We start from the raw sequence: 23,948 nt of genomic DNA on the forward strand, positions 1-23,948 counted from the left end.
TGAGAAGCTCAGTAGCTCAGAAATAACGGTCATGAACATTTCAGTGCTGCACTTTCTGTTTTGTATCTGAACAACTAAACCTGAAGATTACACTAACCCATTTCATTAAGGACCAATGGCAGCTCAATGGTGTTTAACCCTCTAAAGCATGACATGAAAAGAGTCAGAATTTTATTTTTTTATTTTTTTTATTGAATGGAACCTTAAGACAAAATATTTAAAAACTTTAAACTGCTTGTGTTTTTTAGTATCATGTGAAATATCAAGCAGTTATGGCTCATATAGTATGATACAGTGAGAACACAATGCATTTTCCTGCTCCAGCATGAGCTCAGAGGCCCAAACTGAGCAAAAAATACACAATTTAGTGCAGATAATGATAAAAAGTAAGATTGGGATAGCTTGTAATGCAAATCAAATGAAACCTTCATAACATTATAATTGAATACTTGCATTAAATGCATACAAGTTGTCACTTTTTAGCTCCCAAAAATGTATTTTAAATGTGATATTTATGCAAGTAGATTTGTTTGTACGTTGAAATTTGTAATATATCTTTTTAAATAGCATGACATTCAATTCTCCAGCATTGATAAATCTGAGTATGTGCGCTTCTTCAGCTCCAGTCTTCTCAAAAGCATCTGGCTGAGCTAATATCTAAAATGAAAAACACAGCTCAATGCTGCCATATGAATACGACATAAGCATGAATAAGCATTTTGCTTTTTGTCTGAGTCTATTTTTATCGGTCATGCAAAGTGGAAAAAATAACTCCAGCATAAGCAGCAGAGTGGCAGCAGAGACAGAGACGCAGGCCAATTTTCCAACAGAAGGCAACCACATTAATGTCCTTTTCCTCCAAGGAGAGCTTAGTGCTGAAGTACTGAGGCTCTGCTCAACGTTAAAGTTTATTTCTGATTTAACTCTGGGTGGCCTCTGGAAAAATGTCACCTTGTTGGTGTAATGTAGCGTTTCGACGATCGGGGTCCTTAAGCTGTCAAGGAAAATCATAGGTGTGGGAGTCACACAGATTCTACAGACTAAAGACGTCCAACAACAGGCACTTAAAGAACAATCCCAGGACATGTTCGGCACACAGCGGCGAGGCTGTTTATCACAGCGCTGAACATACGCCTGACGTAAAATATGAGCAGATATATAGTCCACTGATGGCCACAAAAATAAAAGAATAAAACAAAATGATGGAACATTTATGTAACCAAACCTAGTTTTTTTTTTATTATTATTACAGGAAAGGTAAATTGAGACCTTTTCTCTCATTATTTAGACTTTGTTTATCGCAAGTCCGAACTGTGAGATACAAACTTGCATTTCTGAGTAAAAAAAAAAAGTACATCTCGCAAAAAAGTCTCAGAATTAAGAGTTCTCTCGCAATTCTGACTTTTCCTCAGTAGTGTAAGATATAAAGTAAAAAAATGAGAGATTAAAATGTGTGATTACCGTTATTTTTTATTCTGTGGTGGAAACAGGAATTATTAGATACGATTTTATCATATTAGACTTTCAATCTGACCACAAGACAAGTGATTATGTGTTAAATGTTCTAACTACACTCTAGACAGCCCCTTCTTGTCTACATTGTAAAAAATTACTGTGAATGTAACGGTAAGAGACTGTAAAAATGCTACAGTAAAAACCTGTTAAATGGTTAACGGTAAGTTCCCCTACTATATACGGTGAAAAACTGTATTGGACATTACATATAATTTTACGGTAGTATACCGTTTTTAGAAGTGAAAAAGAATCACTATCATCACCACCTGCTTTTGGTGGTTATCAGTGTATTACAAAAGGTACTAAACAGATTTCAGTACTGCAATTAGTTGGTATATTAGCATATCAGTTCATATAATTACGGTATTTAAATGTAAATTTAAGTTAAAACCGTAAAACCTAAAATGTTGCTACCATATTTTTTACGGTAAAATTCTGGCAACCACAGCTGCCGTTTTTTACCGTAAATATTAAAAAAATTTACTGTGTAGGTAAGTACTTACAGAATAGGCTATAAAACACCACATTACCTTACACATTAGATCAAAATGTATGAAAGTAGCACAAAAAAGCTAAATAATCAGTATCAAATAAATGGCTCACGGGCGATTCTTTTTCCATTTTAATCAGGTTAATGCTTAAAACTACAAGCATTCTAGACCGAGAAAGGAGGAAGTGCAGTAATATGTTAAAGATTACACAGCAAAAGCCATAAACGTCTTGTTCGTGTAAGTCATTGACCTGAACCAAAATATGAAACCGTTTTGTTTCCATGCTGCTATGAGGGCCAACGTGGAGCCGACCATAAAGTCACGCTTTTATTGTACGAATGCATAAAACAGCAATAGCATGCAAGAGAAATCTGTCATCACATCACAAAACAGTTGCCCAGAGTAATATATTTTATTGTACGATTCAAATAAACCACTTTGCTATTGCATTACGTATCTATACTTTATACAAATCTAACAACTTCTTTGCATAAAAGTTTCCACCTCCATTATACTTCAAAGAACTTGATATTGCATTACATTACTAAGTAGCTTAGATTGCATAACCCTTTAAAAGATTGGGGTTCATGTTTTTGAAAGAAATCTCTTATGTTCACCAAGGCTGCATTTATTTAATAAAGTAAAAACAGTAAAAATTGTGAAATATTACAATTTAAAATAACTTTTCTCTTTGAAAATGTCATTTATTTCTGTGATCAAAGCTGAATTTTCAGCATCATTACTCTTCAGAGTCACATGATTCTTCAGAAGTCCTTCTAATATACTGATTTGCTGCCCAAGAAACATTGATTATTATCAGTAATGAAAACAGTTGTGCTGCTTCATATTTTGGTGAGAAACCGTGATGCATTTTATTTTTCAGGATTCTATAATGAATGCAAAGTTCATTTATTTGAAATAGAACTTCAAATAAATGCTGTTTTATATATATTTATTAATTAAATACTTTTATCCATGAAGGATGCATAAACTCATCAAAAGTGACTCTAAAGAGATCTTTAATGCATCCTTCATGGATAAAAAGTATTTAATTCAAAAGTTTGAGATTAATGAGGTTTTTTTGAACAAAACAAGCTCTGTAAGAGTGCATTCATTCGCTGTGATTTCATCAGTCAGCGCTGTATTATTCCCAGCATCATTGCACCATTAAATGTTTTGATCAGGTTTCCTGATGACGCACCGCTGAGATCTTCTGCCTGCATGGGCTTATGATTTTCCGCCAAACTGTGTTGCTATAGTTTGATTAGAGATGCAAGGGTTCAGTAATGTTACAAAAACATTTCCATTCCACAAGCACGACCATGGACCGCAGTGCTCTTAGCTGGCTTGGCAGTCAGGGACATATTTCCTCTTTCTGATGTCTCTATGGACGGCAGCGAAAGCGTTTTCATCTGTTGCGGCCGATGCTGTACTGAATCAGCTCCACTGCGTTAATCATCTGCTTTGCATTCATCAGTCCACCAAAACTCATTTCCATTTCGGTTTTCCACATTTATTTCCATCTTGCAATTACCGTAAAATGGCATTTTTAATACTGGTCTTGATCTGTTTTTACTGGTCGGTTATATAAATATACAGAATGAAGACTCAAAGTGCATGGTGTGAATCCTAACTAAAGCATATCAGTTTATATATAACAAATATTTAGATTTACAAGTATGTTCCCTCATTTGTGCCTTTATTTAATTAAAACAAACAACAATTCATTAAAATATTGTTTCAACTTTTAAGTTTACACTGCATTCAAAAATTCAGTAAGCTTTTTTTTTAAAGAAATTAATACTTTTATTCAGCAAGGATGCATTTAAATGATCAAAGGTGACAAAAATATTTCAAATAAATGCTGTTCTTCTGAACTTTCTACTCATGAAAAAAGAGTTTCCACAAAAATAATAAACAACTCAAACCAGCTGCATATCAGAATGATTTCTGAAGGATCATGTGACACTGACTTGGAGTAATGATGCTGAAAATACAGCTTTGATCACAAATAAATTACATTTTGACATATTGCAATATAAAACAGTTACTTTAAATTGTAATAATTTTTCACAGTATTACTATTTTTACTGTATTTTTGAGCTAATAAATGCAGCAGGAAGCAGGAGAAACTTTTCAAACACATGAAAAAAAAAATCTTACCGACCCCAAACTGTGTCTATTGCAAACTTTTTTTAATACAAGAAGAGTTCATTTGCAAAAGCAGATAACTCAGTTTTTTTAAAATATTCAAAAATCATGTTTTTTATCCTGCATTCCAATTAATAATCAAACTGCAGTTGGGTTGTTTTGATTAAATAATAACTACAAAAAAATACAGCTAACTAACAAAAAACATGATTTATGAAAATTAATAAAAGTGGAGTCATCAGTCTTTGCAAATAAACTCTTCATAAACACCTCCTTAATATTACAGAACAGGTATGTGTGTGTAATGGCGGTTCCAGAGGTACTGCAGAACCAGAATGACATGGGTATTTTTCTCACACTAATTGACGAGGTCTGTCCCATGGCTAAACTAGCTCTTTCCAAAAGTATTAAAGGATCAGCTGCCTCACCGCTCTTTTTTATGACAGGCGCTTTGAAGATTTCCCTCTTGCCCTGGTCAACTCTGGATTAACTGACTGAACCCTGGGTAACTCTACAATCACATCCAGCTCATGTCACAGCTCAACAGCAGCGCTGCCCACGGGGGTCCACAGACAGCCATAAAACAGGACAACTGACCATGCCTCTCTTTGTTTCAAAAATCAAAGCAAACCGGCCATCTCTGCCAGACAACCTGCTTTCTTTGAGTCAGGACTTTTCTGATGGAAGACCATCAAGGTATAGCAGGGAGGATCTCAAAAATACAAGTTCAGGACATATATAAAAAAAAAAAAAAAACTGTTGTTTTCTAACAGTTGCCCTACTCCTGAATTTTCATTATTCATAATGCATCTGCACTTTATTTATTTTATTATTAGTAGTAATTGTCATTTTAAACAGTCACTAGATTCTCATTTTGTCATAATGCCAAAAATCTTAAGTCCTTAAAGTTTTTAAATAAAAACTTGAGCTTATTTTTATTAATACTAGTCAAAATTTCTTGTTTTCATTTAACGTGTTGTAATAAAATAACTAAAACAGAAATATTCATAACTATATTGACAAGTATAGTTTATATATAAAACAATATTTAAAACTAACAAAAATGATCAAATACAAACTACTAAAACTTTAAATGAAATTAAAACAGAAAATACAAAAATGAAAGCTATTAAAATGTATAAATTAAACTCAGTGATACTAGAATAATATTAAATGTTTAATTTAAAAAAATATTAAATTAACAAAAAAAAGTTAAATACAAAATAATAAAATTAAATTTGGTGCGTTTTCATTTCTCCTTGATCTCAAAAATAAATAAATGAATAAAAATCTCTGAAAGCATCAAAAAGAGTTTGTACCTTTGCTGTCGTTCTAGAAATGTCTCCTCTTTATTTTTTTAGAAAAGGGTTCCTTCTAAAGGGGATCGAGATATTTGGAGGGGGTTTGAAAATAGCTTAGAACCCCTGCCTTACACCAACCCCTTTTGTTTTTTAATGATTAACACATTAATTCAGCACTAACCTCCAAAAACCCAAAAGTGTAAATATGCAAATGGCTGAAAGGAGCAGGCATTACAGTGAAAACAAGCCCACTACTCAGTCAAGGCTCTGCACTGCGTGAAGCGGATTCAGTTGTCTGTGGCTTCAGGGACTCTTATTAGCAAGTGAAGCAATTAGCATGTCAATGGGCTTGTTGAAGATCTCCTACACCTTTTTGATGGTTGAAAGTGTGAGTCAGAAAGAGCTGAACCTCCTGCGGACTGGCAGAAACACATCAGGACTGAAGAAGAGCAATCCAGGGGAGGATGAAGACTCAACAGAACGTGACTAAAGCAGATTGTTCAGCTGGTCATAACTGGTTTTAAAGCAGTTCTGACCACTTCTTTAGCTCTGGAGACCAGCTTAAACCATTTTTTTTCCAGCTAAAATGTACACCGACACTTTGTGTATATCGTCACACAATGTAACCTGTATTATCGCACTGCTCTTTATTATAAAGTTGTACATGTGTGACCCTGGACCACAAAACCAGTCATAAGGGTGAATTGAGTATTTTTTCCATCTCAAAACATTGTTTAGAGCATAAGAAAAAAAAAAAAGGAAAAATAACATTTTTGAAAAATTATATATTTTATTCTATGTCCTCTGTAGAGGACACAAGGACTCAAGTTTTCTAAAATTAAAATGGCATGAACAGACATCAAAAAAAAATTCTCAAGTCACACACTTTCAGGTTTCAGGATTTTTTTTATACTAAACTTAGTTTTAGGATGATTCTCAACTATGTTATAAAACATAAAATGATTTGATATACCATTTTGTTTTATGCAATGCGTGTAAAAATGTCCATAAACTGGTTTTCCCATTAAACACAGTGCATCTTTACACGGTATCTAATTTGCATATTAATGTGTTGCTGTTGGGACAGCATGTTGAAAAAATATAATTGTCATAATGGGAGTAATACTTGGTCAGATTTCCATAATATCATCTAATATTTCATAAGAAAATGTATTTATAATTTATTTTCCCATTCAATTGTTATGTCTCTACAGTGGACATGTATGAAATGATGTCCTGTTTCATAACAGGAAGTCATATTTGAATTTGAAAACCCATAACATTTTCCTGAGATGTTGCTTTATGACAAACAATTAGAAAATTATTCAGATTTAAATGACAATTACAAAATATAATCATATTTCCATAAGGATGTAAAATGTTTCACTAAATTAAATGGAGCCATCTTTAAAGGCCGAGGAGAGGGAGTGGTCCTGGTGACACTTCCAATCATTTAATACCTCTATAAAGCCCTGAATGTGCTCGGTGTCCCTAAAACTGTGACATGTGTGTCTCACAGAAGTATAATGTCCACTACAGAGGCAAAAACTCCATAGCTGCGTCTAACATGAGTCAGTCACGCGCTCGACTCTCGCACTGCTTCAGGCCCACAGTCTCAAGAGCTGGAGACACAGTTTTAGCACAGGATAGGAGACACCAGGAGCGTCCCATCCCCCTTTAAACTCCAGCCAAATGGGCTAAAACGAGCGCAAATTCAAAACATCTGTCACCTCCTCCTGCAGGGAGGGAAATTAATTAACAAGAAATCACTCCCAAAATATGCATCTGATTACCAACAGCCAGTTTCATCAAACAACCCCGATGGCTCTGGTGTAACACTGATTGAACTGGATTTATGAAGCGTTACAACCAGAAACATTGTATCAAAGTGAAGCAAAGGTGCATTACATAAAATGATCTGGATCTGCTCACAATGCATGCAGAAATATGCATATTCATATGATAATAAATCATCTCACATTTAAAAAACACGGAACTGGAATGCATTCAAACTTTTTTTGGTTGGATGGTTTGAATAAACTTTTGCATAAACTCTTCAAGTAAATAAATAAATACTGTGTTCCTTTCTTACAATGTTTTCACGGCACGTTTAAGGAAAGCTCGTAATAAAGTGTTACCTGCGCGCGTGAATGCTGTGAGGAGGATGGATATGAGCAACAGATGAGTTCTGGTTGTAATCCTCAGTATGTGCATCCTTACTGGGAGCGTTCCTCTGATGCAGCTGGGTTTGGGAATCAGTGCCTTTAAACTCTCCAGGTGAGTTTGCGCGTGCGAACAAAGCGCGTCTCAGGTGTGCAGTGAATCAAACTCTTTTTGATGGTTCGTTTGCAAAAGAATAACGCGTCTCATCCCGCTCAATCGAGAGGTGCTCGTCGACCGTTCAAGTGTCTAATAGAAAAGTGAACGAGTAACTCCAGCTCCTCGTGACGCAGGACGCATCCAGCGAATCCTGATACAGCACAGGCGCAGCTCATTAATATTCATGACCCTCAATCAACAGGCCCGCTCGATTTGTTGGAACGCAAATGTTGATTGGCTAATGAATATTAAACAGGTCACGTGTCACGGCGCTCCAAGAAGGTTACCAGGAATTTCTAGTGGATTGGAAATGAGATTCGAAACAATACGACACCTAGTGGTGAAAAAATAAGAATATATATTGTTTTTATTAAAAGAAAACAACAACATTTATTTAGGAAGGATGCGTTCATTTAATCGAAATTTACAGTCAAGATGTTTACGTTGTTACAAAATATTTATATTTCAAACAAATGCTGTTCTTTTGAACTTTTTATTAATTAAAGAATCCAGAAAAAATGATCAGTCTTCACAAAACTTTAAGCAGTGCAACTGTTTTTTTTTTAACATTGATAATAAAAAGAAATTAATACAATCAATAAATCAGCAATATCCAATAAAATCCATTAAAATCAATGAAATCCAAATTCAGCAAAAAAAAAAAAAAAAATTCACATGTGAAGAATTCACAAATATAGTTTCATTATTTTTCTTTAGACTTAGTGCCGTCAAACGATTAATCGCATCCAAAATAAAAGTTTTTGTTTACATAATATATGAGTGTTCTGTGTATATTTATTATGTATATATAAATACACACATTTTGAAAATATTTGCATGCATATATTTTATATTATATATATATTAAACATATAAACATAACATTTTTCATGAATACATCCATGCATGTGTTTGTATTTATATATACATAATAAATATACACAGCACACAAAACAACTTTTATTTTGGATGCGATTAATCGTTCAACAGCACTAAAATAAATAAGTGTTTTGATGAATATCATATTTGCTATAGGCCTATCAGGATTTATGGCTCATTTTATGGAGGATATTCAGAGGCCTAAAATGATCATAAACTGCCAAAAAAAAGTAAGATGAAATTCTGATAGCTTGTAATGAGAAACAGTATAGTGGATGCTTACATAAAAAGCATATAAATATAATTTGTCACTGGGATGATTGAGAAGTGAACAAATAAACATTCCTTAAAAGCTTGATATTTTTAAAATTAATAAATAATGTCTGGATAATCAAGTAAAGCTAAGCTGCTTCAGTCCAGTACGTGTTCATCTTGAAATATCACCAACAATATTCTCATATTTTACAGCAAAAACACACATGAATCTTAAGCTGAAGGTGGACGTTTGTACAGGTTACACTAAAAGTCCTTTGATGACTGAAGGCATTGCAGGTTTCAAATACGATTCAGTAGGCAATTTATTATCGGAGATGAAAAAGATTATAAAAACTAGTGCAACAATACTATTTAAAGGCTGAAATGTGTTTTATTCTGAAAACAAAGTTACATTTTGACAAAATGACAGATTCAAAAGCAGATCAAATTGGATATGTGTGACCCAGAGCACTCACAATGCAGAGTTACCAAAAGAGTCAAAATAAGAATAAGCGCATTATTCAGAACGTATGGATCAAAAACAACTGGTACGCAGTGCATAAACGTAACGTTTACATGCGTAAAGAAGCAACTCTTTGGTCAAAGGAATGTAAATATTAGTGTATATAAAAATGACTATTCTTTTTTTATGGCATATTTATTGTTGATTAGTCAAGATCTCCCATCATTATTCAAGACATTGAACACAACATAAATAGGTTTGATGGTGCACACCAGCTGCAAACAGCGGGAAGAACCAGCGCTGCATTTATTTCAATGTGAAATGAAGACTGAAATAATCAACATTATCTGTACAGAGGGTATCGAAAACATAAATATAAAAAACAGTGTATTCGTCCATTCGAGTTAAGTGCAGTCGAGGTCTTCAGGGTCAAAGGTCACCGAACCATCAGGCGGGACGGCTCTCACTGTCATGCTTTGTGCTCGTCATTTTAGGATCCTAACTGCTGCTTCTCGAATGCACTGCGCTGCTTTCTCCATCTCCTCCAGCGTCTGCTCAACCGTCACGACTACTCTGATGCTGAGGACACACGTGCTCAAAAACATCAGCTTCACTGCAAAACATGCTTTCATACAGGTTTTATTGAGGACATAAGTTCACAGCTAATCACCTTGGCAGTGGAAGAAAGCGCTCTTCTTTGTCCAGGTATCGAGCCAAAGTGAGTGCGATCTGTTTGTCCAAACTCTGCAAAAAGGACCAAAAATAAGAGATTATTTTCAAAGCACTTACACAGCATTTACTACACTATACTGGAATTCACAACTGAGATTTTAAAAACTTTCTCTGCCTTTGAAATTGCTTTCTTTTTTCTGATTATATAGCCAAGGGTTCATTAATGTTAGGAAATTGTCAATTCCAACTCTAAATTGTGATTGGATGAGCCATGTTTATAAATGATCGTAAATGCTGATAGCACATTCTATATTGAATAGTTTATTATTCTTGGCACCCATAAGCAGCCTACAATCAAACTTGATGAAATAATTGTTTATTCTAGTTATTAATACAAAGACATTTCATTATTTATTGAACACTGAAGCATCTTACATTGCTGTAATTCAACACCGCACTGTGCTTCTCAGCTATATTGAGCAGGCTGTTTAACTGACTGATATATTGAGAAAATCACACCGCCAGATTTTTTTAAAACTGAATTTGGAGGAAGTGTTGTGTAGCAATGCTTTCTGCTATTTAAATATTGTGTGCATTTCATTTTAAGCATAATATATCGCTAAACGAGGAGCTTCTTCTACAGTCTGGAACTGGTTTGGTCACAAAGAAGCCATGAATAAATGTACCGTTACGACAGAAGCACGTGTGCGATACAGTTTTGCATGTGTATGAGCCCATTTACAAACCTGTTGTCCAACAAAGAGATTTATTGACATACTACTACTCCAAATTCACTTTATAACATCAGTCGAGTGTTCGAAATATCTTACTTTTGTGACCAGACACGGTTTTATATCACAGAATGTCGATTAGCACTGCATTATTATTATACTTTATTCTTATAAAAAATACCCAAGATGGCTTGAAAAACACAGATAAACCATATATTGTCACAATCAATCGTGTGTTTGTTGTCTTTATGTTTAAACAGTTAAAGCGTTTCTATCTTCTCACTCAGCAATAGCTGGATGTCTTTTTCTCCATATGAGGGATTTCCTGGACCGTCATCAGTTATTACTTCTGTGATGTATATGTGTAGTTTCAGCGTGAGGGCGCCCTCTAGCTTCCAGTATGAATGAAACAGACATTACATTACGTGTGTGCTCACAACACCCTATTTTTTGTTTCTCAGTGGATGCATACGAATTATTGTAATTGATATCGTTATCGCAATAAATACCAAAACATATCATGATATAGTTTTAAGTCCATATCGCCCATCCCTAATCCAGGTAATACAGGTAATCCAGCCAAAAATACACTGTATGGGTCAAAATTATAGATTTTTCTTTTATGCCAAAAATCCATTACATTAGGATATTAAGTAAAGATCATGTTCCATGAAGATATTTTGTAAATTTCCTACCGTAAATATATTAAAACTTAATTTTGGATTAGTAATATGCATTGCTAAGAACTTAATTTGATCAACTTTAAAGGAGATTTTCTCAATATTTAGATTTTTTTGCACCCTCAGATTGCAGATTTTCAAATAGTTGTATCTCAGACAAATATTGTCTGATCCTAACAAACCATACATCAATGGGAAGATTATTTATTCAGATTTCAGATGATGTACAAATCTCAATTTTGAAAAACTGACACTTATGACTGGTTTTGTGGTCCAGGGTCACAAATTACAAAAGTATGTTGTTTACGGCAATGTTATTTTCGTTATTACATGAGTAACACATTACTAAGACAGCTGACTTGTTATCTGTGATCTGCTGTTGTAACGTACGTAATCGACAATCGCTCGGAGCAGCTTCAGGTCATCTGTTCTGGATCCGGTGCTGTTTTCCAGCTGCAGATGAAGAGCAGGAGCTAAAGGCTCTCCGACCACCTTCAGCCCAGGGGTCCTGCAAAAAACACCACTGAAATCATCCCTAATGTCCACAACAAACACAACCGGCCAAGTATATGAGGTCAGGAATGACTTCTAATTCATGGACACAAGATATCTGGCATTTAGATTATTATTATTGCTCATATTAACTCATATAACATTGGTTTTGTTCACACAGATTGTTGATTTTTTTTGTTTTCATGAAAAAGAGGTAAAATGGACTTGCCCTTGTAGTGCTTTGTGAACGTGTTTGCACTTATCCTGTAACACCCTGAAAATGCCTGTGAGAGAAAATGAAAAAATATAGCAATTAATGTGATGTTTTGCCCAAAACATGCTCTACACAAGAAAATGAATGCATGTAGTTTAATTCAACTAAATGTCCGTGCTGTTGCACTCAAAAGTGAACACAAGGACTAAGGCATATCACATATCAGCTTAACATATCAGCCATTTTGCTCTACAAAATAAAACAATAACAAAAAAAACATAGCGGTCAACCAATAGTTAAAGTCACAGTAAGGCAAGAATACACATTAAGTATGTACATTGAGACTGCACACTTGCAGATCATAATTTGTGTTTTTGTTTGCATGTTTGCATAGGAGTATGTTTTAGGGGTAAAAATACATAACAGCGATCAAAAGATCCAGACTCAGCTGATAATGAGTTGATGTTGGCATGAGTGAGGCTGATCTCAATCCACACACACTAATGTGACGTGCTGGAGTCACCTGACCTCCACTCAACTCCACTGAGAGAGCCATCAGAGCCAGATCTCCCCTGAGGAGAACCAGTCTGATCGCTGTCTCACAACATTCATTCATCTCACACTGATGAGCTCAGAGACAAACAGCGGATTCTGCTGACACTGTGCCACTCATCAATGCTGAAGTGTTCATTGACAAATGCAGGATAAGGATTTTAATACATTTTCAGACAGAAACTTGTACCCGATTAAATATTTCACAGCTGAGCATAACTAAAAAAATGTATATTCGAAGAAATTTCCATCCTTTAAGACTCATTAAATTTCTGTCCCTAGTCACCAAGGTGCTCTGAGTTGTTAAGAGTTGTTTCTATATGGTTGCTTTTGGCCCAAGTCAAAAATAGTGAAGGATATTGTGGTCCATTGATATGACATATTTTGCTTATGAGTGTAAGTCTGAAAAAAATGATTTTTTTTCCTTTTAATGTCAGCCAAGCAAAAGTCTGATCCTACTTAAAGGAGTCATAGGATGCAAACTTCACTTTTACATGTTGGGGCCAAAGGGGCGGGGCCAGCAGAGCTCATTAGCATTTAAAGGAACATGCAACAAAACTGCTAGCTGTAAACAGAGCTGATTTTGACGAAGTAAGAAGGGTGTTGTTTTACACTACCATTGAGAAATTTTAACCAAAGTACGTTATAGACTTTTCATTAAGACCCTAAAGAATCATATCTGCTTGTGGAAAATGGGCATCCGATGACCCCTTTAAGGTTTTATTCAAATGCCTTAACTAAAAGTGGCTATTAAAAGTAATGCTGGCCTAGCAAATACAGTTAAAAATAATGCCCATTTTCTATATGAAAGTATGTTTGAGTGTCGCTGCATATGGTTTAGATCAGAGGGTCTCTTTAAAGTCCAGCCAGTTCAGTTAGCAGAAACAGAAAAGAAATGCTCATGTTATATTACAGGAGGAAAAATAATCATATTCCATGTGCATATATGAGGAGGTAAGATTTAGCAAATGAAAAAGGTAATAATATGCTAAATAACTAGAGAAAATAAAATGCATTTGTTTTTGTTAATGCAAATGTTGTTACCTGGATCTTCCTCCATGATGTTGAGGGCTTCAATAGCAGCAGAGGCCAGCATGGGTGGAAGAGACGCTGAGAAACAGTAACCCTGACCTGACAGACGCTGACAACATGACAAAACACATTCATATTCAATTACCAACTCACACTGTAAGATACTGATGTTCATTTTTGAGTACAATAACTATGGGAAATCTTCTTTAGAAGGCAAGCAGTGAAGGACCCTTCTGGATTTGTGATTTTCACAAAGGCTATATAACATGTATTTAAACAAAGCTTGGAGAAGCTTGGAGACAGTGGTTCCTGGTGGAAAATCTATGCAAGCCACTGAATGAAAAGTTGTGTGTTACGAAGTCAGAATTGCAAGATACAAACTTGCAATTGAGAGAGAGAAAAAAAAAAGAGAATTTTAAGATAAAAAGTCGCAATTACCTTTTTTAATAAAACAATTTATTCAGTGGTGGAGACGTGCTTCCATAAAAAGTTTTTGTAAAAATGATATAAAAGTGATAAATGATAAATATGCTTATAACTTTCCATGCAGAGTCCAACAATACCACATTCATCAAGGTCAGCAATATCAGCACTGTCCATTTGAATAAGATTATAAACTACTGGATCTTTGTAACACTTTGAAACCTATTTAAGCATCTTTGGCGGAAAAACTAATTTGTACAAATTGTCAAATCTTCACCAAAATCGGACTCACAGGTTATCACAGTAAGCTACTGATTTTTGAGTCTTAAGGGGCAAAGTAATTAGGCAATAAAATTGACTGTGTCAATGCCAAACAAGAAACAAGGACATTAATCCACTGGCATATTAAAAATATGTCTTTACAATGTTATAAGGAATTTAAATAAAGTCTTTGATATTCAGCTGAAGTTGGTCTTGTAATTGCTGCAGCCTGCTGCTGTGCTTATTATGCATTTCAAGGCTTAAACTTTGATTTTCGTAAGTTTTCTTGAGCAACTGTTTTCTCATCAGTGAAAGCGACTGTATGAAAATCTGCAAACGCTGCACAAACTGCTCAGATTACTGACGCTCCATATGCATTTAAACAGAGCGTGTGGATTCACTTCCTTCCCATCATTAAAGGATATGATCCGTGTGATTCGCAAGAGAATTATGTGAAAGTCAAATATGCACGGAAAAGAATAAATCACTTATCACAGTATTTGGTGCATCAAAACTCATTTGTAAAGAGGACGGCATATCAGAGGATTCCTGCCGATAACCAACCCTGTTATTTAACAGACAGGGTTACTGATGCAAGAGCTTCTGCTTTTCTAGGGATCTGGATCACATTTCAGTGACTATAGGTCACATGAGGATAATTGTGCTCTTAGGTCCAGATTTAAAAACGCATATGTATATAATTACAGTTTTATCTCCTGAATATAGAAACCATATGCATAGAAATATACATCAAAGGAAACTTCTTTTGATCATTTAAACAATAACCAGAAAGCCAAACCTTTTGGGAGTATGTAAAATACACACGGACTAATAAAATCCATGGCTTACTGAAAACAAAGACAAACCCAACATCAAATATTAAGATTAAAGGATGTTTCAGGTTATTTTCGGCTGTGAGTATTTGCTGTAAGGACATACAGTCTGTGGAAAAATGAACAGTGAGCCACAGATGATATAAATAAAAATTAGGCTAAAGATAGGATTTCTGCTTTCTGGCTTCCATTCAAAGTTGTAGGTAGGATATTCCTATGCATTATCTCTGACTTCAGATCATAAAGCTGTTCCAGTAAGAAGATAACGTATAAAGACAGAACACTGCCATAAGCTTTGCAGTCTTTCTGTGTTTCTGAGTTGAATGGAACGCTATAGTAGACTGAATATGCCTTTAATAAATTTCAGAAAGCATGCACGATGGTGCAGATCAGTTATTGCTGTTTTGTAGTCATACCTGATGATCAATAACGAACGATCGTCCACAGCAGAAGCCTCCGATGGACGCCAGCGCGTTCTCCATGTTGGCACTGATGAGGTCAATATCATCAATCTGAAATTAAAACACACATGCAGTTTGTGCTGAATTATTTTACACCTGAGTTCCTGAAACTGTAGAGACGTTTATATCACATACGTTGACCCCAAAATGCTCTGTGACTCCTCTTCCGTGTTCTCCAAGCACTCCGAAAGACATGCTCTCCTCCAGAAAGATCCGCACTTTATATTTGTACTTCATTTTCACCTGGAAAAGAAGACGCAGGCATTAAAACATCAGTCTATGTGGAAGTCATAACCAGTGCAATATTGCAATAGCAGCACTTCAGCTGTAAACATAAATGATACTGTTCTGACCGTTTAATGTGTTCTTGGTGGATGAGATGTGGGTCTATGTAAGTTTCTATTCTCAAAAAGATGCTAATTATATCCTTTAGAAAAGTAATAACACCTGTCTTACAATTTGAGGCATCAATTATCTCCGTAGGACAAAAGTGCGGAACATTTGGGGTTAGTTATTCATTCAAATCCTGTAAAACTTACACACAATTTAAAAACAGTTTACTCTCGCTTTTCACTTTTAAAGGGACAATTCACCCAAAAATGAAAATTCTGTCACTGTTTACTCATGCTTATGTCGTTCCAAACCAGTTAGTCTTTCATTCATCTTTAAACTCTCATTTACATGTGAATAAAAGCATCAATTAAAACTGTTCATCATACAAAGTGATTGTGTCTCTTCAGAAGACATGGATTAAACAGGTCAGTTCATATGGATTTATTTTAATCTCTTAACGAATGTTTTGAAGCGTCACGAGTTTTAGGTGAATAGATTTTTAACGGAGGAACAGAAATCTCTCAGATTTCATTAAAAACAATCTTCATTTGTGTTTCATAGATGAACAAAAGTATAACAGGTTTGGAATGACATCAGGGTGACCGAATTTTCATTTTTGGGCGAACTATCCCTTTAATCCAATGCGTTTCTTTGAAATTATTTGTCACTCACAATTTGTGAGTGAAACTTGTTTCAAAGTAAATCCAAACACATTTTCTTTTTAGTATAGTATTAGTGATGCTTTCCTTAGCAAACACCACAGAGTCAGATGACACATTTTCTCATATTTTGTTGTTTCAGCTTTATTTATTATATGTGACCCTGGACCACAAAACCAGTCATAAGGGTCAATATTTGAAAGCTGAATAAATAATCTTTCCATTGATGTATGGTTTGTTAGGACAATATTTGTCTGAGATACAACTATTTGAAAATCTGGAATCTGAGGGTGCAAAAAAATCTAAATATTGAGAAAATCTCCTTTAAAGTTGTTCAAATTAAGTTCTTAGCAATGCATATTACTAATCAAAAATTAAGTTTTGATATATTTACAGTAGGAAATTTACAAAATATATTCATGGTACATGATCTTTACTTAATATCCTAATGATTTTTGGCATAAAAGAAAAATCAATAATTTTGACCCAGTTGGCTATTGCTACAAATATACCCCAGCGACTTATGACTGCTTTTGTGCTCCAAGGTCACATATTTCACATATAAAGCAAAAAACAGATTTGTGATAAACATTTTTTAAAAGCGGTCTTACCAGTTCAGGTAGTGGACAGAGATCTGCAGTGTTGATATAGAGTCCCTCAACGACAATGAACCGGCGGATTACTTTCGCCTTACGTGGATTCTAAAGAAACACACAGAAATAATAAGAACGCATGAACAAGCGTGTATACCTGTATAGTGAAACATCAGATAAACAGCTGTACTTTTCCTGTTGTGCTCTGACTGAGTGAATGCTTGACTTTTGAGTGGTTGTTAGTGTGGATAGATCATGTAAATGTAAATCTTACTGCACTTTATTCATCTGTGCATGTTTTACTAAAGAAATAAAGTTTGTTTTTGTATTCTTGCATTAAAAAGGAACAATTTTCTCTACTTCAAAAACATTTCTGTTGACAAAAAGGCCACATGGACAGAGAAAAATATTAGAATCGATAAAGTCACTTTTGACTGTAGTCAAATCCCAATTGTTAAAATCAGTGATGCTTTATTTTAATGTGCTGTTGTTGCAGTGTACACAAATAATTACTGTGCAATAATAATTAACAAAATATACTAAATACAGGGTTAGGAATAGGGTTTGTTGTTTGTAATTATGCATAATTTAATTTACTATAGTAAGTAAATGTAACATGTAAGAAGGACACTGTAAAATTAAGTGCTACCTTAAAATCAATCTGTATTATTTACTTTCATATTTATATAGTTCACGCTATGTTTCTATGGAGGGCCAAATTACTCAAAATTAAATCATTAAATAAATGTTGAAATATATAAATAAATATTCATTCATTCATGACGTGCCGACAACCATAACCATAAAAAAAGGTAATGTGGAGGAAATAAATGTATAATTAAATAAATTAGTGCTGTCAAATGATAAATCGCAATTAATCACATACAAAATAAAAGTTTTTGATTGCATAATATGTATTTTGTGTATATTTATTATGTATATATAAATACACACACAGCATATATTTTGAAAATATTTACGTCTATATTCCTATTCATATATTTTACATTATAAATATATTTAATATATAAACAACCTATTTTTCTGAAATATATGCATGCATGTTTGTGCATTTATATATACATAATGAATATACACAGCACACATACATATATTATGTAAACAAAAACTTTTATTTTGGATGTAATTAATCATTTGACAGCACTAAAATTAAATGAATAATTCAATATATAAATGAATATTTATTTATTCATTTCTTTATGTCTTTAATTATGTATTTAACAATTTATTTATATATTTCAACATTGATTTAATTTGGCCTTCCATATGTTTCACCAGGAAATATGCATGAACTACTTCATGCTGTGTGTGAATTTCTCTTCAGTGTCAGCTGGTCAAATCCTCCTCACCTTCTGATCTTCAATCTCCTGCTCCTTCAGAAGGCGCTCAAGATCCTCCATATCGTTGTGTTTGAAGTATTTGACGAAGCTGCGTGAAGCCTGCAGGCCTTTCTGAATGGAGAAACACGCTGCCTCGTCGCTGAGAAAACAAGAGAGACGGACAGATCAGGACGCTTTATCATCTCAGGACGTCCCGGGTGAGGAGGCAGTCCTCTGTGGAAACGGATCTTACACAAAGATGATGTCTCCTCTCTTGGAGTACGCTGGAATAGCGCTGGCGATGGTGGCGAAGCCATACGAGTAGATAATGGCCTCCTCTGTTCTCATGAACCTCGCCAATCGCTCCTCTAACTCCAGATGAACATCTGTGAAACATTTCAGTGTGTAAACTGACGCAGCAACACGAGACAGACAAATACTTGAGATGATAAATCTACCAACCGAAGGTCCCGTAGAAGCCTCTCGGCCCACACGTCCCCACACCGTACTTTTTTAGCGATGACAAAGCCTTCAACTGAAAACAAATGAACGGCACTGTGGATTAATGCTTTTGCTAATGTACAGAGAGATTTTAATCAGGAACAGAATTTCATATTGAACTTCATTCACCTTTGACATGCCTCATTGAGTTAATCACAGTTGTCATCATTTACTTTGCTTAATGCATGTTTCACATCACACTGTTCATGACTCAGTGTGTGCTATTCCAATAAAAACATATGTTTTAATGTTTATAACGTCACAACACAACAGGAAAAATAGGGAAAACTACTGTGAAAGCCATTTCATGTTGTCTTAAAGGTATATGTGGTATATAGCAGTGCCGAGTTTATATTTATATTTAGGCTTTTATCCAAAGGCATACAGTTGATATACTCCTCGGGAACTGAACCCACAACCTTGGCATTGCTCGAACCATGCTTAGTGGCACTAACTAAAAAGTTAAGCTGGTTTGGAAACAGAACAATTATTACATTTTGTTGAAAGGTTATGATAATAGAATTATATATATTCAAAAAAATAGAGACAACTGAGATTTAATGTTAACTTGAGAAGTCTGAAATGATTTCTGAAGGATCATGTGACACTGAAGACTGGAGTAATGATGCTGAAAATTCAGCTTTGATCACAGGAATAAATTAGTTTAACAGATTTCCATAGAAAAGTTATTGTTAATTGTAACAATATTTCACAAATTACTGTTTTCAATCACATAAATGCAGCGTTGGCAAATATTTAAAAACCATTAAAAACTCATACAGCTGGTCAGTGTAAGTGCCTTTTAAATTAGGCCTTTCAAATCAAATCCAGCACTGATATTTGTATTCATCAAGCTGTATTTAGCATTAAAGAGCAAACTGCACATTATAATCAGGAGCAGCTGTGATGTACGTAACTGCGACGAATGGAAAAGCGCTCATAATGCTACAAACCTTTACGCGCTCATTGTCGAGCAGACCCAGGAAGTTAAATGAGGCAAAGTTAATGCACTCTTTCCCATTTACAATGATTTTGTGGCTTGGAGGCCTGTAAAAGAAAAACACAGCCTTCAGTCAGCATGGTTTCCACAGCACACAGCCATTATTATACCATACGCAGCAGACAGAGCTGTGATGGATTCAAATGAGAGGATTATTCAGGACTTGCTAATGGTACACAAGACGTACCCCGTGACCACATCATAATTAAGGGAAGGATGGTCTTTTGACACGGGAGGAACCAGCGGCTCAGGCTGCCACTCCTCAATCAACTCCTCCTTCTCCTGAAATACACAGCAATAAAGGACACTTTACAGGGTTATACTAGGCAACTGCATTACTGAACATGAGCTAACAATGAAAAATATTATTCATCTTATTTAGTGCTGATTTCAACATCTACCAATACATTTTTTTAAGCAAAAGTTGGATCTGTTGAAATTATTTAATCAATATCACTGACAAAAAACTACTAAATACTGTCACAAATGTACTGCTCATTGTTGGTCAGTTTTAGTTAATGCATTAACTACTGTTAACTGATGGGACCTTATGTTGTAAAGCGTCACTGAGAAAGCTTATAAAATAAAATCAAAGCAATATTTCCAATTTCCTGAAGTTAATGGATCAGTTTCTGATTGTCGGTATATCAATCATATCAATCCATGATTTCTGGAATCATATTTTGATTTACTTTACAAATTTCTAAATTGTTGTTAGTTATAAATTAATTTTTTGTATTGATCTTATGCAGATTTTAGTTTGGTTAATTGCACCTAACTAAATAATAATCAATTACAGTTCTATAGTAAACAACTAAAAAACAGCAAATTTATAATTTACATTAATATTTAAACACACATGTGACCCTGGAGCACTAAACCAGTCTGAAGTCTCTGGGGTATATTTGTAGCAATAAGCCAACAATACATTGTATGGATCAAAATTATCACTTTTTCTTTTAAGCCAAAAATCATTAGGATATTAAGTAAAGATCATGTTCCATGAAGATATTATGTAAATTTCCTACTGTAAACATATCAAAACTTCATTTTTGATTAGTAATATGCATTGCTAAGAACTTAATTTGAACAACTTTAAAGGAGATTTTCTCAATATTTAGAGTTTTTTGCTTCCTCAGATTCCAGATTTTCAAATAGTTGTATCTCAGACAAATATTGTCCTATCATAACAAACCATGCATCGATGGAAAGATTATTTATTTAAATCTCAATTTCGAAAAATGGACACTTAAGACTGGTTTTGTGGTCCAGGGTCACAAATGTGTAGCATTTTATTAATGAGACTGAAAAAAGTTCAGTTTGTTGCTTTACTTGGATACAAAGCGTGCAGAATATGACACAAATATTTCAGCATTCAAATGTCAGCAAGACTAAGAAAGTAATACGTTTATTTAGAAAGGATGGATTGAATTGATTAAAAGATATACTTGTAGTGCTACAAAAGAATCAAAGAATCCTGAAAAACATGCGTTACCATTTCCAAAAAAAATATGAAGCAGTAAAGTTTTTGAGCACCGATAATAATAATAATAAAAAGTTTCTAGAGCAGCAAATCAGCATCTTAGTATGATTTCTGAAGGATCATGTGACACTGAAGACTGGAGTAATGATGCTGAAAATACAGCGCTGCTTCACAGAAATAAATTATATTTCAATATACATAACAATAGAAAACAGTTATTGGGAATTGCACTAATATTTCACAATATTACTGTTTTCTCTCACCTTTTCTGTGAGGTCCGATCTCTCCTGAAGTTTATATGTTTTGGAAAACAGCAGTCTGATAATCCATAAAATGAGGATACCTTCTAAAATCAAATGATACGCTGGTGCCTAGAGGAGAAAATAACAAGACTATTACATCACAAACTGCATCTGCTCAATAAACAAACTTCTGATTCACATTCAATATGAATGCTTTTAACTGGAAGATGTAGTGTGGAGGAAAAACACTGAAGAATCTGCTCTTTTTAAGAGGTTTATCAGATGTCTGTACAGCATTATTAAGATTTCCAGATCATCTAAGAGTGCTGACTTGGCAAGATAATTATTTATTATATTTAATTAAGTTAGTAAGTGTCTTATAATGCTGTTACAGCACTTAAATGCAATTAACATATGAAAAATACACCATACAGTTTAATCACCCATCCTAACACACAAAAAGAAAATAAATGGAGCTACAGCATTAATAATAAACCGCACACAGCCCATAAAAACCATTTCATCCATTTATATCGAAATATTAATACAGTTGTAGTTACTACAATGACTTAGAATCAGCCACAAAATGAAACACGGATCTTGAACGCTTTTAAAGACAGCTGTAATAATCATCACGGTTTCACAATAAGAGTAACAGAGTGTAGTATTGTGAGGTTAATGCAGTAACTTAAATGTTTATTAATGAGTTATTATTGTTCACTTCCTGGAGTTACACAAGCAGAGAATACTTACGATTATATGTGAAACACTCACACAGCCCGGGGCTGGTTAAATGAGTGAACTTGACCAAGCCTGTCGATATTTCTACTAACTGAAAAATCAAAAAAACAAAAGAAGAAAGTTGTAGTTAGTTACCTCGTAAAAAGCTTGCACCATCTCTACCAGCACCCACTGCTGCCCCGACGCCATTTTCACCGAGTCACGTGACCGTGCGTGCGCGTCCCCGATGCTATCGCGCGGAAGATCAGCGTCAGTGCAGTCTTCCTGTGCGGCTGTTTTTTTTTTTTTTTTTTTTTTTTTTTTTTTTACCATTTATAAGTTATTAATTGTGTTTAAATAAATAAATAAATAAATAATATTGACACTTGAAAATACCTTCAAAACGAAGCAGATTTTCTCGTCACTTTCTGTGTGAGTCTGACACCTAGTGGACTTTTTATTATCTGTGAATGTACACTAACATCGACCACAAAACCAGTCAGTTTTTTAAACTGAGATTTATACATCATCTGAATTAATAATCTCTCCATTGATGTATGGTTTGTTAGGATAGGACAGTATTTGTCTGAGATACAACTATTTGAAAATCTGGAATCTGAGGGAGCAAAAAAATCTAAATATTGAGAAAATCGCCTTTAAAGTTGTTCAGAGCAATGCATATACTAATCAAAAATTAAGTTTTGATATATTTACAGTAGGAAATTTGCAAAATATCTTCATGGAACATGATCTTTAACGAATATCCTAATGATTTTTGGCATAAAAGAAAATGTATCATTTTGACCCATGCAGTGTGTTGTTGGATATTGCTACAAATATACCCCAGCTGTGCTACTGATGACTGCTTTTGTGCTGCAGGGTCACACTTGAAGTGTGAGCTAAATGGGTACGGCATGGACATTATGTGTCATTTTTATAAGAAATAAACAATGATGAGGAATGTCTCCCATGTCCAGTTTTCATATTTCACACCCATCTTTTATTTAAGCAAGTGATGCAGAATAAAGAAGGAGGTAACTGTGTCAAATGACAGTCTTGTTCTGCTGTAAACACATGGGCTAATGTCATTTGCACTGCTATGTTTCTGTTGAGTCAGTGTGTCATGAGTTCATTATCGAACCTCAGGCCAACACAAAGTCATTGAAGGGATCATTACGTCCTCGGCTTGGGCAATTTAAACTATTCACCAGAGAATCCTGACTAATGCTTCCACAAAAACATGAAGCAGCACTGTTTTCAACACTGATAAAATCTTCATATTAGAACGATTTCTGAAGAATCATGTGACTGGAGTAATGAAATTCAGCTTTAAACACAGAAATAAATTACAT

The 23,948-nt window shown here is 34.5% G+C and overlaps 2 protein-coding genes across 3 annotated transcripts in view; both read right to left on the reverse strand.

Annotated features, from left to right (window-relative positions):
- Positions 1–7,909, reverse strand: part of LOC306866101 (tyrosine-protein kinase transmembrane receptor ROR2-like) — an 80,494-nt gene extending 72,585 nt beyond the window's left edge. Inside the window, exon 1 of the mRNA XM_079411113.1 lies at positions 7,597–7,909. Coding sequence (XP_079267239.1) covers positions 7,597–7,672 — 76 coding nt within the window. The 5' untranslated portion in view covers positions 7,673–7,909. The remainder of the gene's footprint in view (positions 1–7,596) is intronic.
- A 1,375-nt stretch (positions 7,910–9,284) lies between these two features.
- LOC306865387 (serine palmitoyltransferase 1-like) lies at positions 9,285–22,826 on the reverse strand. 2 transcript variants are annotated; one of them, XM_079409956.1, is made up of 15 exons: positions 22,753–22,826; positions 21,898–22,005; positions 20,339–20,433; positions 20,105–20,198; positions 19,113–19,185; positions 18,904–19,036; positions 18,681–18,810; positions 17,329–17,418; positions 15,861–15,968; positions 15,681–15,776; positions 13,760–13,856; positions 12,179–12,233; positions 11,848–11,965; positions 10,045–10,118; positions 9,285–9,953 (listed from the first exon to the last, which is right to left on the reverse strand). In XM_079409956.1, exons 1-15 carry the CDS (start codon positions 22,804–22,806, stop codon positions 9,860–9,862), a joined length of 1,419 nt encoding a protein of 472 aa, XP_079266082.1. In that variant the 5' UTR covers positions 22,807–22,826; the 3' UTR covers positions 9,285–9,859. The 2 variants fall into 2 exon arrangements, with proteins under 2 accessions (XP_079266082.1, XP_079266083.1); XM_079409957.1 differs by having other exon boundaries at positions 22,630–22,822.
- Between the last annotated feature and the right edge of the window lie 1,122 nt (positions 22,827–23,948).

This window comes from Barbus barbus, assembly GCF_936440315.1.
Source record: "Barbus barbus genome assembly, chromosome: 47".
In the NCBI taxonomy this organism is placed as follows: Eukaryota; Metazoa; Chordata; class Actinopteri; order Cypriniformes; family Cyprinidae; genus Barbus; species Barbus barbus.